The sequence below is a fragment of the Octopus bimaculoides genome, chromosome 10, assembly GCF_001194135.2.
Source record: "Octopus bimaculoides isolate UCB-OBI-ISO-001 chromosome 10, ASM119413v2, whole genome shotgun sequence".
NCBI lineage: Eukaryota > Metazoa > Mollusca > Cephalopoda > Octopoda > Octopodidae > Octopus > Octopus bimaculoides.
In genome coordinates this window covers 54,876,160-54,893,298 of record NC_068990.1, presented here as the reverse complement: position 1 = coordinate 54,893,298, position 17,139 = coordinate 54,876,160, and the positions used below count along the sequence as shown (strand labels likewise).

The following is a 17,139-nucleotide window of genomic DNA, read 5'->3' as shown; positions in this document are numbered from 1 at the left end:
TGTGTGTGTGTGTGTGTGTGTTTGTCTCCCCAGCATCGCTTGACAACCGATGCTGGTGTGTTTACGTCCCCGTAACTTAGCGGTTTGGCGAAAGAGACCGATAGAATAAGTACTAGGCTTCCAAAGAATAAGTCCTGGGGTCGATTTGCTCGACTAAAGGCGGTGCTCCAGCATGGGTGCAGTCAAATGACTGAAACAAGAAAAAGAGTAAAAGAGTAAGACAATGTGAAAGTGCACCTTTGATGCAAGTCTGATGAAGTGCCACTTAAATGTCTAAAACCACAAATATTACGTAAATTTTCAGTTGGAATTTTTGCGTAAACTGGGATTGCAAGCAGAGTTGGAACAGAAACAACTGTAGCTGATCATCAAAGATATGTTAAAGTATTTCTTTGTCTTATTGTTTGGATTACACATACACAGATATAAGATTCTTTCGGTTTCCGTCTACCAAACCAGGGCTCTAGTAAAGACACTTCCCGAAAGTGCCTTGCAGTGAGACTAACTCAGAACCATGTGATCGGGAAGCAAACTTCTTAACCACACAGCCACACCTGTGTATATGTGTATGAAACTATTCGAAGATGTCATCTACTTTCTAAGAATGTTAGCCAAGATAAAATGATATCCTGTTCAGCAAAATACTGGTTATCTTCTTAATATCATAAAAGTGGAGTTAAGTACCAGTTCTTAAATATCTTCTGGCTTTTCAAGAGACATATAGCTTCCACTTTTACATGCTAGAAATCTTTGCACACAGCATATTTTTAGAACATTCTAAATATAAAAGTGATTTGCCTCAGACTTGAAAATTCTACAATGACCACAACAGACTTCAATTTGAATTCCTGAATTTCAACAAATCAGTACTTGGAGTCCCAAATGGATAAAGGGGTTTGAAGGAGACCTGGGAAAAGAAATTTCAAAAAAAATACCTGGATAGCCGAAACACACATACTTGAGGTGGCAAGAGGATTTGTATTATTTTCAGTATTTAAAAAATCCAAGATAAATTAAGGACCGAGATACCTGGCACCTGGCTCTACTCAAGGCCCATACCCCACAGCAGAAGTGTTAAGACTGATCCTGCTGGTGGACTAAGGCACTTGTGGCAGTGCCACATAAAAGTACCTGTGTGGTGCCACATAAAAGCGCCCATATGGTGCCATGTAAAAGCACTCTCTGAGTGGTTGGCGTTAGGAAGGGCATCCAGCTGTAGAAACTCTGCCAAATCAGATTGGAGCCTGGTGTAGCCATCTGGTTTCACCAGTCCTCAGTCAAATCGTCCAACCCATGCTAGCATGGAAAGCGGACGTTAAACGACGATGATGATGATGATAGTGTCACATAAAAGCACCTGTACGTAAAAGCACCCAGCACACTCTGTAAAGTGGTTGGCATTAAGAAAGGCATCCACCTGTAGAAACCATACCAAATCAGACTGGAGTCTGGTGCAGCTCCCCAGCTTGCCAGCTCTAGTCACACCATCCAACCCATGCCAGCATGGACAACGAACATTAAAGGATGATGATGAAATTAAGTCAAAGTCACAAAACTAACTCAATGGTACTCACTTTCCTTGGGTTTGTTTGCCAAAATATATTCTGCTAGAAGATTTATCGTCAATAAGTACTCCATTAACTTCCTTCAGAGTTTCCCTGAAATGAGAATTTAAAGACTATAGATTAAAATTTAACCCTTTAGCATTCAGATTACTCTGTCAAATTAATAATCATTCACATTGTTTTGAATTTATCATGTATTATCTCGTATCTTGCATCTATAATCAGGACTCGGTTTTGAGTTCCACATTTTTTCTTCAACAGCCTCTCCTGTTTCTTTATGGGTTAATCCATAACATAAATGTTGTGCACTAAATACTGGCAAATCACTTTGACCAGTGGTCTCTATGACAAAGTGAAAAAAAAAGGGGAAAGATCTCCTTCGGTCATGAATGACCATGGGATTGCACCTAGAAAGTTAACCTCCAAAGCACAGGTCTAGGTAAGGTTGTTTCTAGAAGACCAGCAGTCACCCATGCATACAAGCCTCCCCTCACCACACCACTGATGTTATCCAAGAGAAAGGCAAAGACCGATACAGCTTGGCACCAGTAACATTGCAACTTATATCTACAGATGAGTCAAATGGAACAACATGAAATAAAGTGTCTTGTTCAAGGACACAACACACAACTCAGTCCAGGAATTGAACTCACTACCTCATGATTGTGAGCCCAACACTAAACCTAACAGTAGAATTTAAATAAACTAGTCATGTCTGTGTTAGCAATTAGTGATTTAACTCTTTAGCATTCAGATTACTCTGGCAAATTAATAATTATTCACGTTGTTTTGAGTTAATCATGTATTATCTTGAAACATCAAGATTTCAGTGATGTGACTGTATATTTTTAGAATGACAAAAGTGAAATAAATTGGTTTGCTGTGAAAAAGAAAATGAGGCTAATATTTTGTGCAGGACTTTTTCATGGAGAAAGTTATCATCTAATGGCACCAAATGAATAAATCAAATCTACTACTGCATCTGACTAGATCATGAATTTAGATATGTCTTTCACAAAACATCTCTATTATAATAAGGTTATGTCAGTTGATTTTACTAAGAACCAAAGGAAAGAATGAAAGCCACTTACCGATCCTCTTTGCAGGCCAAATATGTATCCCAGTTAAATTCATATGTACACGTTTCCAAATTCTTTTTACTGTAAAAGAAATAGAGGCCAATATGGTTCAACTTTGTAGCAAGATAATTGTATGACAATACTAGATTACTTAAACAGAGGTTTCAATAATAAAAATAACTGAATGGTACTTTAACAACCAAGTCCAGAGCAAAAAATCAAAGTACATTCTACAGAATCAAATTCATTTAGTTTCAAATGTACCTACTGATGAAAATATACACCACACTGTTCTGTTCAGTTTTGTGAGATTTTTAATGATGTGCTCATTCATTTTGTAACCAGAGTGCATTTGATTCTTGTGGTACAGTACTGGACCTCTTATCCAGTTTCAAGAAATCTGGAACTTCCAGAAATGCAAGAATATTGTGCAAAACCATGCACTACACTGTACCTCATCATGAGTAAATAGACCCTGTTTTTCAAAGTTGGTTAACTTGCATATGGCATGTTAAGATGAGATGGCAAGGACTGCTGAAACTAGTTGACTTTTATCTTCACAGTAAGTCTAAATATATGCTTATTAAATGAACACATTTAACTATTCACAAACTCAGTGTGTGTGGAAATACATTTAAGAGAGAAAAGAAAAACAAAGCAATAATTTGAAAAATAAATATAAACAATAGGCGTACGAGTGGCTGTGTGGTAAGTAGCTTGCTTACCAAGCACATGGTTCCGGGTTCAGTCCCACTGCGTGGCACCTTGGGCAAGTGTCTTCTACTATAGCCTCAGGCCGACCAAAGCCTTGTGAGTGGATTTGGTAGACGGAAACTGAAAGAAGCCCGTCGTATATATATATATGTATATATATATATGTGTGTGTGTGTGCGTATGTTTGTGTGTCTGTGTTTGACCCCCAACATCGCTTGACAACCGATGCTGGTGTGTTTACGTCCCCATAATTTAGTGGTTCGGCAAAAGAGACCGATAGAATAAGTACTGGAGCCGATTTGCTCGACTAAAGGCGGTGCTCCAGCGTGGCCGAGTCAAATGACTGAAACAAGTAAAAGAGTAAAAGAGAATGGAAAGAAGTAAATAGACAAATGCATAATATTTGTAATCTTTACCTGAACACGGGCTTGCCCAAGGTTTCAGAACAGGAAAACCTAATGATGGTTGTTGCCCTTTTATTGCTGCAGACAAGAGTATCACTGGAATACTGGAGGATTATCACTGGGTTATTTACTGGACTGTTCCCTAAACAGAGTAACAACAACATAGATTAAAACAGTTTATATAATTTGGTCATACGTACGATCTACATAACTTGCACACGGATGTTATGTGTAAAACCTGTGCATGGACATTTGAATGCAAAACCTGTGTATGCACATTGGGTGCAGGTGTAACTGTGTGCGTAAGAAGCTTGCTTCCTAACCATGTGATCTTAGGTTCGGTCCAAATGTGCAGCATTTTGGGCAAACACCTACTATAGCCCCAGGTCCACCAAAACCTTGTGAGTGGATTTGGTAGGTGGAAACTGGAAAAAGCCTGTAGTGTGTGTGTGTGTGTGTGTGTGTGTGTGTGTGTGTGTGTATGTATGTACACACACACACACACATATATATATATATATATATATATATATAGAGAGAGAGAGAGAGAGAGATGTATTTATAGATCTCTACCAAAAATTTGGTAAAAATATTGTACCTGTTATCAATTTAGCAAAATTCTCATATGAAAGGTTGTTTATCATACAATTTTGTGTGCATATCAATTTAAATAAGAGCTATAACGCGATCCATTGTAAAAACTTGTTTAATGACCTATGCACATTTCAATGCAATATCCCGACTCACTCCTGTATGTTATAAAAAATGGAATATTGTATCTCTTCAGGGTCAGATTTGATTAATTCATAGCAGACAGTAAATAACAGACAGCATTAATAGTTGTCCTTAAATTACATGTGTATAAACAAGTTGAAATGACATGAAACATATTGACACCGCATACAATATCGGTTAAGAAAACCTGTTTATACAGGTTTTGAAATGCTAGGAACAATATTTTAAAAAATATTTTTTGTATGAATTTTTATGAAGTCCTTTATGACAAAAGTTTTTTGGAAACTTGTAAATTCAGCATTTATTTAATTTCTACAATAATGTTATTATGATAATAGTTTTTAGAAAGTTTCTTTTTTATATAAATTATGTAATTTTTAATTAATGCAATGTAATCTATAATATTATTTGCTATTTGACTAGAGACAATAAAGTATTTTAAATATATTATTTTGCTATTTACCCATAGATAAATAGCATATTGTTATTTTAATAACATGTAATTTTTAATAATATGAAAGAATGGAAGGGATATTTCTTATTTTGCCATGTTTTTTGGAAAATATTTCAAAAAAATATTTTCTTAAATATTGTTTCTGGTATTTTTAAAAAAAGTAATGTGCTAAGATATATCTAGTTTAAAATACTTAATAGTATACAAATGTATCTTATGACCATTATTAGTTTATTTTTCATATTTTATTTTTTATTCTTTATCTTTGTTGTTGTTTTTAATTATTGAAAACATAAATATATTTAAATTCAGTCTTTTCTTGAATCTGTGAATCCTCAATCAAAAATTAAATTGAAGAGATTCTTACCCACAAAGAATGGATTTTTATAATTTTATTATAACAACTGTATGTAATTTGTATTTAATATCTATTATATTATCATAATAATATAATATAATATGTTAATAAATTTTAATTTTTCAATTGACAATTGTATATCTCCATTTTCTATTCATACCAATGTGAATTGTAAGGCTTTTCTCTACAAAATTGGGCATTAAACAGTGGAGCCAGTGAAAGATTGGATGTTTTCATCTCTATTTTCCTTGTATTGGATTTAATTTTTGTTTCTTTGCTTGTATGTATGTATGTATGCATGTGTGTGTATGTGTATGTATGTGTATGTGTGTGTATGTGTATGTGTGTGTGTGTGTGTGTGTATGTGTGTGTATGTGTATGTGTGTATTTTTTTTTTCACAACCATATGGTTCCAGGTTCAGTTCCACTGTGCATGGTACATTGGGCTAGTGTGTTCCACTATAGCTTCAGGTTGACTTAAGCCATGGGAGTGGATTTGGTAGATGGAAACTGAAAGAAGCCTGTCATATATATATATATGTCTGGATAGGACAAGTAAAAGATAGAAGAAATGATAAAGAACTTAAAAACTGTTCTTTGGCATTTGTGACATGCCTTCAAGTGAATATCATGAATTATGAATAAATTTTATGAAAAATAAAACTTCATGACTGCTTAATACCAACGAAACTTAGTATAAGCTTGTGTATGACATTTATTTCTTTCTATTTCTTTTTTCTATTTTTAAAAATTTAATTCATCACCTAGTTTAACACGACCACACAACCATTTAAACTTAGCTATATTAACCCTTTTCATATCACCCTGCCTGAGACTGACCCTGTTTCTATGATAGAATTTTGTTTTCCTTCAGAATTTCATGTTAATTTATGTTCTAAACTCCAGCTTTGTAATGACAAAATTATTTTAATAAACTCATCATTATTTTCAAAATTAGTTGAAGCAAAAGCAGTATATTTCAACAAAAACATGATCATGAAATGGTTAAATGGAATAAGTGTTTGGACCAAGTCTCTGATTTGCGGATAACCAAAGATTTATGATTACTTTCTTCCTCCTATTCTCCCACTACCAACCACAGAGATTTTGTAGAAAGTCACAGGCAATGCCCTTATTTTCTTCTTGAACCATGAAGACAAATTAAAATTAAAATGTGAAAAAGAAAAAAAGAAAGAAAGAATAAGAAGAAATCTTATTTCCTAAAGGCTTCAGAGACTGAAAATAGAATGCAAGATAGGAAGTTAACCCTTTAGTATTCAAATTATTCAGTCATATATGATACTTATTTATTTAAATTGTTTGAATTAATCATATATTATCTTGTAGCTTTGAGATTTCATGAAAGAATTACTTATTTTTTACAATGACATTGTAGGGTAGGTGTGAGAGGCTGCATCTGGCCAGTTTGAATATAAAATGGATAGAATATTTGGGTTGGACATGGCCAGCTGAAATGCTAAAAAGTTAATTTTTTTGACAAGAAAATCTGTTGAATGAATCCAAACCTAGTTGTACTTTTACAGTCTTGCCACTAATGCATTTCATTTAAACAAGAGTATACCTACTATCGACATATAAGACAATACGTGAAGTAGATCCAATTGTCATCACTTCATTTTTACTTTCGACACAAACAGCTGCACCATTACTAGAACAATTTTGAGACTTTGGTCGAGTGTACAGACTTTGGCAGACATTGATCCAATAACTGAAAAGGAATAAATAAATAAATAAATTACAGAGGAAAACATACCAAACTTCAAGGAATTTGTTTTGTGTTTTATTCTAATCTATAAATGCTGACATGGCTATGTGGGCAAGAAGTTTGTCTTTCAGTCACATGGTTTCAGGTTCAGTCCCATTGTATGGGACCTTGGGCAAGTGTGTTCTACATATATAGTTGTGGGATGACCAAAGCCTTGTGAGTAGATTTGGTAGGTGGTAACTAAAACATATCCATTGTGTGTGTGTGTGTAGATGTATGTATGTTTGTGTGTGTTATTGTCCCCATGCTTTGGCATCATGTGATAATTGTAAATGATTGTCAGTACCATAACAAGTGTCATTCATTTCCAATAGTCTTATGAGGAAACTGATTAGGAATGGCAACAGGGGCATCTAGTCATTAAAAATATGCTCCAATAAACATTATCTGACCTATGCAGGCATGGAAAAGTGGACATTAAAATGGTAATGGTAATGGTCATCATAGTTTAATGTCCACTTTGGGTTAGATGGTTTGACAGGAGCAACCCACGTCAGCATGGAAGGTGGACATTAAATAATGATGATGATAATGATGATGATTATTGTTTATCTGTGTCAGATTTGTCATTGTTGTTTAACCCTGAGTATGATAAAAGGAATTTCATCAATGGCCATCTGATCTTATTCTATATCTAGGACTGCATTGACCAATGTGTTTCTATTTTATGACAGGAAGTTGTGATTTGAGGGAAATTAGGCTGCTCTTTCTAGCAGGTCAATTGATTAAGTAGAAGTTTTGTTGTTTCATTGTATTTTTTTTTTTTGCATTGCCATTTTATATTCATTCTTTTTCTTTCCAAAGAATAAGTTTTACAATTCTTGATAGTCCCCCCACCTATTGTCCTCTCTCCACTGCCTACCTACCTGAGTTGCTTTTATGGAATTCCCCTTTCCCTTACTTCTATGGCAACCTCTCTTTTCCTCATTGTATACACTGGACTCTCTCACATTCTGCCTCATTTTCGCTTCCTGCCCTCTAGCCACAGCTCCCTAAATACCTCCTTTCATCTTTCCCTCCTCCCCTCTCACCCACCCCCATAAATTCAAACCTCTCTTTTCTTCAATGACTCTCAGGATTCCCTAAAACTAGAGTGTTGGGGAATCCCTTTCTGTTCCCTTTTCCTTAGATCCTACTTTTACAACCCATCCTACCACCTTTCCATTGTCCTTTTTATCTCAAAAGTCCTGACACTAATTCCTTCCACCACCAGCCGTCATACTCCTTCCCACCAATTAGAGTCTGCTACTGTTATTCTCCCCAATACCACCCTATCACAACCATAAATCTGTTCCTTTGATCTTACTTACCCTGTCTTATTATCCCGTCTAGAATCATTACATCCTCTCCTATTTTCCTTCAGTTACAAGGGCCACCCAAAGACTTCAGTCTTTCAAGTTACAAAGCAATCTTCATCAGTGCTGGGGTCATGAAAAATGCACCCAGTTCACTCTGTAAAGTGGTTGGCATTAAGAAGGGCATCCAGCTGTAGAAATCATGCTTAAGCAGACATTGGAGCAGGGCACTGTCCTCTGATTTAGTTCCTGTAGAACTGTCCAACTCATGCCAACATGGCATGAGTTCGACAGTTCATGATGTGTTTGCCATTGTTGACCATTCCATCTTTTTTGATAGGAGTGTGGGGCATTTAGCAAAGACGGTATTAAAGTGTTTACTTGTGCAAGATAAGGGGTAGTTTTAGGGAAAAGTGTTTGCTATTTCTTGCAGATCGAGTGACCACACAGAGGCTCCTTCATTAGTTCACATGTTATGTTGCTTTGTACTGTGTCTCTTTTGTTAATCACAATGACATTGTTTTTATCTAAAAATCATAGGCAATCATTTCTATGTTCTGCCTTTGATGCAAAGAATAGATCTTACAAGACCCCAAACTTATATTCACATAAAGGGTGAAGATGCCCTCCAGTCATGAATGACCATGGGATAGCACCTAGAAAGTTCCCATCTGAGGCACAAGTCCAGGCAAGGTTGTCTATGGAAGACCAGCAGTCACCCATGCATACCAGCCTCCCCTCTCCGTGCTACTGATGTTATCCAAGGGAAAGGCACTAGTGATGTCACAACTCATTTCTACAGATCAGTGAACTGGAACAACATGAAATAAAGTGTCTTGCTCAAGAATACAACACACAGCCTGGCACAGGAGTTGAACTCACTACCTCAAGATTGTGAGCCTGACACTAACCACTGAGCCATGCACCATCACATACACACATATTGGGTCATCCCATAAATAATGCAGCTTTTTCAATTGCATGAACTAAAGGTAAGAGGGGGACGGGATAAACTACCAGCATCAACTTGCTATAAAAGCAGGTAGTAATTTTACCTCTTATTCTTAGTGCAAGTTTTGAAGAGTGCAGTTTGATTTTAACAGTTAATTTTTCAAAGCTATAATGGAAGCAACAAAGGAGTATATTCGGCAGCAATGCAATGGAAAGTGTGAGAAATATTAATGCATTATATGGAGATCTGACAATAAGCATAAGCTAATATTAATAGTAGTTCCAGAAATTCCGAGCCAGAAACTACAGCCTTGAAGATGAGCCTGATTCTGGAAGATCTGTAGAGCTTGACGGGGATGTCCTGCAAACCCTTGTGGAGCAAAATCCCATTGTAACTGTTGAGGAACTAGCAGAGGAGCTTGGATTTGGTCATTCAACCATTCATCAACACCTGTGTGCCATTGGAAAAGTCAGTAAATTGGGTCAATGGGTTTCTCACAGACTTTCCAAGTCTAACCATGCACAGAGAGTGAATGTGTGCTCTTCTTTGCTGTCATGTTGCACCAATGAACCTTTTTTTTAACTAAATAGTGATTGATGATGAGAAATGGGTTCTCTATAAAAATGTCAAGCGCTGAAGACAATGGGTAGGGAAAGCACTCCAGGCTAAAGAAGGTCTTCACCCACGTAAAGTGTTGTTATCTGTTTGGTGGGATATGAAAGGTTTAGTCCACTTTGAACTTTTAAATCCAAACCAAACAATAACAAAGGAGATCTACTGCGAGCAGTTTGAGCAGCTGAAGTCAGAGCTAGAAGAAAAACGACCATCTTTGGTTTCAAGACGAAAGGTGTTCTTCCATCAGGATAATGCTCAACCACATACAGCGAGGATGACATTCCAAAGGCTAGAGCAGTTTGAATGGGAAACAATGCCCCACCCACCATATTTGCTGGACACTGCTCCATCTGATTACCATTTATTCTGTTGTCTTCAAAATCATTTGGATGGAAAAAATATGAATTCTATAGACAAGGTCAGAACAGTACTGGAGGAGGATCTGTCATCATGGACAAGTGAATTTTGAAAGAGGGGGTCTTGCAAGTCTACCAGATAGATAGAAGAGCATTGTAGAAAATGAAGGAGAGTATATTTTAGATTAAAAAAGAACTTTGTATATCTATATTTTGAAAAATAAAAGAAGTATAGAAAAATCACATTATTTATGGGATGACCCAATATATATATATCCTCATCATCATTTAAGATTCATTTTCCATGCTGCTATGAGTTGGATGGTTTGACAGGAGCTGGTGAGCCAGAAGATTGTGCCAAGGTCAAATGTCTACTTTGGCATGGTTTCTATAGCTAAATGTCTTGCCTAATGCCAAACACTCCAGAGAGTGTACAGAGAACTTTTTATGTGGTTCCAGCATAAGTGAGGTCAACAAGTAATTCACAAAAAATACCCTTCAACTATATTAGGTGATGAGAGCTTAAAGTATGATAGAGGAATAGGAACAGGTCTCTTACTGTAAAGGAGATACACAGTTACCCCTGTCGGAAAAGAGAGACGTTGGTGGAGATGTGTTAGGGCATACCTTTGAGTTACATGAGGAAAAAAGTGCAGAGGATTGGACTGAATGGATGGGTAGGTAAGTTCATGTGTGTATGAAAGGAGAGTGGCAGATGAGAGTAGATATGAATGCAGTAGATGATGAATACAGATGGAGGTGCAGTTAATCATGAATATACGTGTGTGTGTGTGTGTGTGTGTGTGTGTGTATACATATATGTGCATTTATATGTGTGTGTGTGTGCGTATGCACAAATAATTTATCTCAATGTTACAGTACTGCCTCTGCCAACATAATGAAATTCCTCTCCACTCCATTCCAAAGTTAAATGATACAAACTAGTTTCTAGTCAAAGTCATACATGCCAAAAGTGAATGAATAAGGTGGAGGTACTCACGTCTCACCAGTAATTGCCATTGCTTTCCAAGATTGTGTATTAGCCAGACTGCTGAGATCATAACTGCTATTCAAATAGGACAAGAAACAGTCTTTGACAGCAGGAGGACATGCTAATCTGGTTTTCCAGAGGAATACCAACTGACATGGTGTTTTCTGAAACAGAAACATAACAACATATCTTTATCGTCTACATTTCAACAATGTCTATGGTAACTTTATAACATCAATCATATCTACTTCATCATGGTCACAACATAACATTGACCTTAATTTATATTATGATGTTATCATAAGACAACAATCTTATCTACATTCTCATATCATAACATCAACCTTATCAATACATTGATAGCATTATAAGATTGGCATTATCTACATGATAAATATGATAATAACTTTGTAATAGCTTTGGGGTTCTTATTCCTAGGCTTTAAACAATTTTCAAGCAATAGTGCTACAGCAATGTAAGGTGTTAGTCAGACTTCCTAACAGACTGGTCACACAATACAGGTAGTGATCATTATCATCATCATTTAATGTCCACCTTCTATGCTGGCATGGGTTGGACAGTTTGACAGGAGGTGGCCAGGCAGGAGCATGTACCAGACTTCTGTGTCTGTTTTGGTATGGTTTTTCGGCTGAATGGCCTTCCAAACACCAACCACTTTACAGTGTGGACTGGATGCTTGTTACGTGGCATCAAGTTTGTATATGCTTATTTGTGATGCTTACTGAAAATGAAAAGCAAGGAGTCCCACAGAGTTACATGCTTTGCCGAGTGTCAAAAGTGTTGACTTACCTCATATAGCACAGGTTTCCCAAGACCAGCAGTGTTGTTACATAAGAAGAGAATCTTTGTACTGGCACGTGTTCCAGCTAGAAGTAAAGAAAAAAGAAAAAAAAAACATTAAATAAGCTTAATTTTTGTATTTGGTTTGCAAGATTCTTGATGTAGATTCATGTTTTGAAACAAATTTTCTTGTCTAGTGAGGGTCCATTATGCAAATAAAAATTGAAATAGACACTCAATGGTTCAGTACAAGTGGTATTAACCGTTCAGCATTCAAATCAGCCATATCCAGCCCAAATATTCTACCTGTTTTATGTTCAAACCAGCCAGGACTGGCCTCTCACATCTACTCTACAAATGTCATTCTAAAAATAAACAATCACATCAGTGAAATCTTGAAGCTAAGAGACAATGCATGTTAATTTTAAAACAAAGTGAATAAATAAGCATTACATTTGATAGAGTAATCTAAATGCTAAAGGGTTAAACCAGTGCATGTGTCTATTCAAACTTTTATTGGTATAATGGACCCTTCCTGTATCTGTTTATATAGACACATGCTTATGTACGCACACACTATTTTCTTTTCTCTTGAGCTAATAACAAAGGAGCTTCTATATGGCTGTCTCAACCTACTAGAAAAGGCAGTGAAATTTCCCTCAAATCATATTTCATCAACATTTAATATCTGCCTTCCATACTGGTATGAGCCGGATAGCTTGATAGGAGCTGGCCAGGTAGAAAACTGCACCAGACATCTGTGTCTGTTTTGGCATGGCTTTTACAGATAGATGCTTTTCCTAACACCAACTACCCACATAATGGACTGAGTGCTTTTTACATGACACCAGCATAGGTGAGGTCAGTTTTGGCATGGTTTTTAGAGCTGGATGCTCTTCCAAATACCAAATGCCATCTTAAAAAATAAATGAAGTACATACTAAATAATGTAGTTCTTGATATACGAGATATGATGGTTACATATTAGAAAACTTTTGATCATAGTTTGTTCAGTCAGTTCTGACCTGGGACAGAACAATAACATTCTTTTCCTTTTTCTTGACTATCTTTCTCCCACATGCTCCTACTCACTCTTATATAAGTGTGAAGTAGCCATATATCTTCTCTATAGCGAGACACCTTTGCCTGTCTCTGGTATAAAGCTAGCTATCTGCCTTCTCAAAATCTACCCACCACCCCACTCCCTTCAAGACCGCCTTTTACCTTTTTCTGTTCTTTCCCAACTTACAACTTACTTGGAAACTTCACTAGTGCTGGTGGCATGAAAAAAAAAACACCCATCCTGTATACACTGTAAAGTGGTTGGCATTAGAAAGGGCTGTACCAAGGCTGACATGGAGCATGATGCTGCCCTGCAGCTGACTGGATCCTGTAAAACCATCCAACTCATGCCAGCATAGAAAAAAAGATATTAGATAAATATTGATGATTACATCAATTAATGCTTATTTTACCAACTTTTGAAGGATGGAGAACTTTGGTGAGATTTCAAGATAAAACCAAATCCTAACAGGCGTTTTACTTGATATTCTACTAATTCTGCTTCAACTCACTACAACTTAAATAAAATGCCAAAAACCAAAAACAATCAAAAGGCAACAACAAAATTATTTAAACATAACTTACACTCAGATGAACACAAGTCTCCATTTCGATAAGTTAAACTTATCAGATTTTGGTCAATAGAGAACACTGCATCACTGGCTTTCCCATAGTTAACTTCATGATTGTTTTTGTCAACATAGCAGGCACCTGATTTCTCACAGTTGCTTGAGACCCCACTCACAGGCCCACATACCCGGATGAGGAAATTGCCAGATGGATCGGCAGGAATCTTTAAGAGGAAGAAAACAACAAAAACAAACATAATTGGGTGAAAACTCAAGATTTACAGAAAGCAAGGGACAGGTGCATTCATGCTTCGTTTCCATAGGCACTAATGTTGTTGTTGGCACTCCGTTGCTTACGACGTCGAGGATTCCAGTTGATCCAATCAACGGAACGGCCTGCTCGTGAAATTAACGTGCAAGTGGCTGAGCACTCCACAGACACGTGTACCCTTAACGTAGTTCCCGGGGATATTCAGCGTGACACAGTGTGACAAGGATGGCCCTTTGAAATACAGGTACAACAGAAACAGGAAGTAAGAGTGAGAGAAAGTTGTGGTGGAAGATTACAGCAGGGTTCGCCACCATCCCCTGCTGGAGCCTCGTGGAGCTTTAGGTGTTTTCGCTCAATAAACACTCACAACGCCTGGTCTGGGAATCTAAACAGCGATCCTATGACCACGAGTCCGCTGCCCTAACCACCGGGCCATTGTGCCTCCACATAGGCACTAATAATATAAAGCTAACTACTGTTAAGTCTTCAGCCCACTGGGTTGGCATTCTGTCCCTCCACCATAATTTGATTAAAGGAATAAAAAAGGAAAAACTAATTAACATTTCTGAACCCTTGAACTCATTGTTTGAATGCTTTTGTTTACTGCATTTCATGCCTTCTGTTATATGGGAGATTCAGGCATGACTCTGTGCTGAAGAAGCTCACTTTGTAACCACGTGTCTTCCACTATAGCCTCAGGTTGACAAAGCCTTGGTAGACAGAAACTGGAAGAAGCCTGTTAAATGTGTGTGTGTGTATGTGAGTGTGCATGACCTTATCTTGTATGATGTGATGGTTGTAAATGAGCATCAGTCATATGAGCAATATTGCTGGTTTCCAATCTTCTGACCATGGGGAAATATCACCTTACCTGGAAATAGGTGAGGTTCATGATAGGAATATCATAGAAGAGCTATTTCAACAAATTCTATGGAAAAGTCGATGTTAAACAAAGATGATGATGACACATCCATGCACAGATGTATATTTTTCCCTAATGTATATTGTGAAATATATAAGGACATTAGCAAGGAAACTGGGGTTTTGAACATAAAAATGCTGTTGTATTTGATCTGCCAACATTGCACAGATGTTCCCTTACCACACTTGCCATCATAAATACTATGAATTAACAATAGACTCATTGGAAAACTACAACCAGCAATGCTATTGTTAACAAAAAGACACTCAATACACTTTGTAAAGTGGTTGGTATTAGGAAGGGCATCCAGCTGTAGAGACCATGCCACAATAGATGATGGAGCCTGGTATAGCTCCCAGCCTTGCCAGCTCCTGTCAAATCATCCAACCCCTGCCAGCATGGAAAATGGATGTTAAATGATAATGATAGATAGATAGATTGATAGCAAAAACGCTTTTAATATTATACCTCACCTTATCCACAGCTGAATTATACAAAGATGAGAAGTCATATTCAATGAGTGTCCGAGTATCTTTATAAACACAGTTTTTAGCTGCATCAGGTGAAGATTTGTCACAAACAAGATTTGTATCCCAGTTGAAGATGTATGTGCAGCTATCAATAGCATCCATCAGTACAGGATGGCCCTAAAAAAAAGGTTTAAGATAGTAATGATAATTATTGATAGTGATAATGACATTGGCAGTCATGATGATGATGATGATGAAAATAGAGACAATGATAACAATGATGATAACAACAAAAGGGATATGAAATCTATGTTTCACTAGAAAAACAAAAAAACACAAATTGAGCTCAGACATGTCTCACTTGCCAAAATAATTAGAATAATGTTAATCATTGATTAATATTATTTTTATCCCCACCACCCAATTATTTCAAGCTAGCTTTTTTAAAGTCCATTTCATTTTAATACCTAAAAAAACATTTTTTTTCTTTAATGTAGATAACATTTTGAGTTATTCATCTTCTAATTCTTCCAAATCTTTCTGCTGAAACTGTTTTGAAACCATAGGTAGGGAAACTAAACTCTGAAGTATTGGGACCTGACAGTGAAGTATCTCTTCCAATCTGTGGTGGTTGAGACATTCAGAAGGACTAGGCCACTAACTGTGAAGTTCTTATCATTGACAGCTCACCTCACTGAGGAATCAGGTGATGCCCATGATGGTACTTGGCTTTTCCAATGCCTTAGCCTTACCATCGCCCCTGGTAATGCTGCAAGCGTGCTGGCTTGCTTCAGTAGCTTCCGTTGAACCTTGCAGTGTGTGACTAATCAGTATTTGGAGCTGCATTGTTGGCTTTTTTATTCTCCACAAATGGTTTCAAAACAGTTTTGGCAGAAAAATTTGGAAGAATGAGAAGAAAGTTCTTCATTATAATAAATAATTACTGATTTGGTTATAATACAGGTCTTAAACCCTTTGCCTGTCTTCTGTATTACGTGTGATACACAAGACACACTTCCCTGGTGTCCATACATCATACACAATACACATTGCCAATGATTTTTATTCACCAGAGTAACTGGAGACTTTAGTTAGCCCTTGTTTCATATGCTCTGAGTAATAATATAAAGCTTTTCTTTCTTAAGACCCAAATATAAAGGAAAGCTTTATATTACTTAGAGTGTATGAAACACGGGCTAACTGAAAGACTGGAAACAAGCATAGATGTTTAGGACAAACATCTGAAAATACTTTGGACAGGCATGACTGTATGTTGAGAAGCTTCCTTCTTAATCACATGGTTTTGGGTTCAGTCCCACTGCCTATCACCTTGGGCAAATGTCTTCTACTATAGTTTCAGGCTGACCAAAGCCTTGTGAGTGAATTTGGTAGATGGAAACTGAAAGAAGTCTGTCACACACACACGCACACACACATATATATATAGTCAATTCAAACATGAACAAGCAAGAAAAAACAACAACACGAAGACGTGGAATAAGTACAGTGTTATTGGACTCTCAGGAAAGGAAAGAAAAGAAAGAGGATTTCACATTTCGAGCAGAGCTCTTCATCCATCATCGTCTAACGTCCGTTTTCCATGCTGGCATGGGTTGGATGGTTTGACTGAGGTCTGGAAAGCCAGCAGCTGCACCAAACTCCAATCTGATCTGGCAATGTTTCTACAGCTGGATGCCCTTCCTAATGCCAACCACTCTGAGTGTGTAGTGGGTGCTTTTT

At 37.0% G+C, this 17,139-nt stretch overlaps 1 protein-coding gene across 1 annotated transcript in view; it reads right to left on the bottom strand.

Annotated features, from left to right (window-relative positions):
• Positions 1-17,139, bottom strand: part of LOC106881233 (cation-independent mannose-6-phosphate receptor) — a 159,211-nt gene that overhangs the window by 14,302 nt on the left and 127,770 nt on the right. The window contains exons 31-38 of the mRNA XM_052970966.1: positions 15,403-15,576; positions 13,753-13,960; positions 12,115-12,191; positions 11,314-11,468; positions 6,896-7,038; positions 3,775-3,904; positions 2,657-2,725; positions 1,575-1,658 (exon numbers count right to left, since the gene is read on the bottom strand). Of these exons, the coding sequence (XP_052826926.1) occupies positions 1,575-1,658; positions 2,657-2,725; positions 3,775-3,904; positions 6,896-7,038; positions 11,314-11,468; positions 12,115-12,191; positions 13,753-13,960; positions 15,403-15,576 (1,040 nt within the window). The remainder of the gene's footprint in view (positions 1-1,574; positions 1,659-2,656; positions 2,726-3,774; positions 3,905-6,895; positions 7,039-11,313; positions 11,469-12,114; positions 12,192-13,752; positions 13,961-15,402; positions 15,577-17,139) is intronic.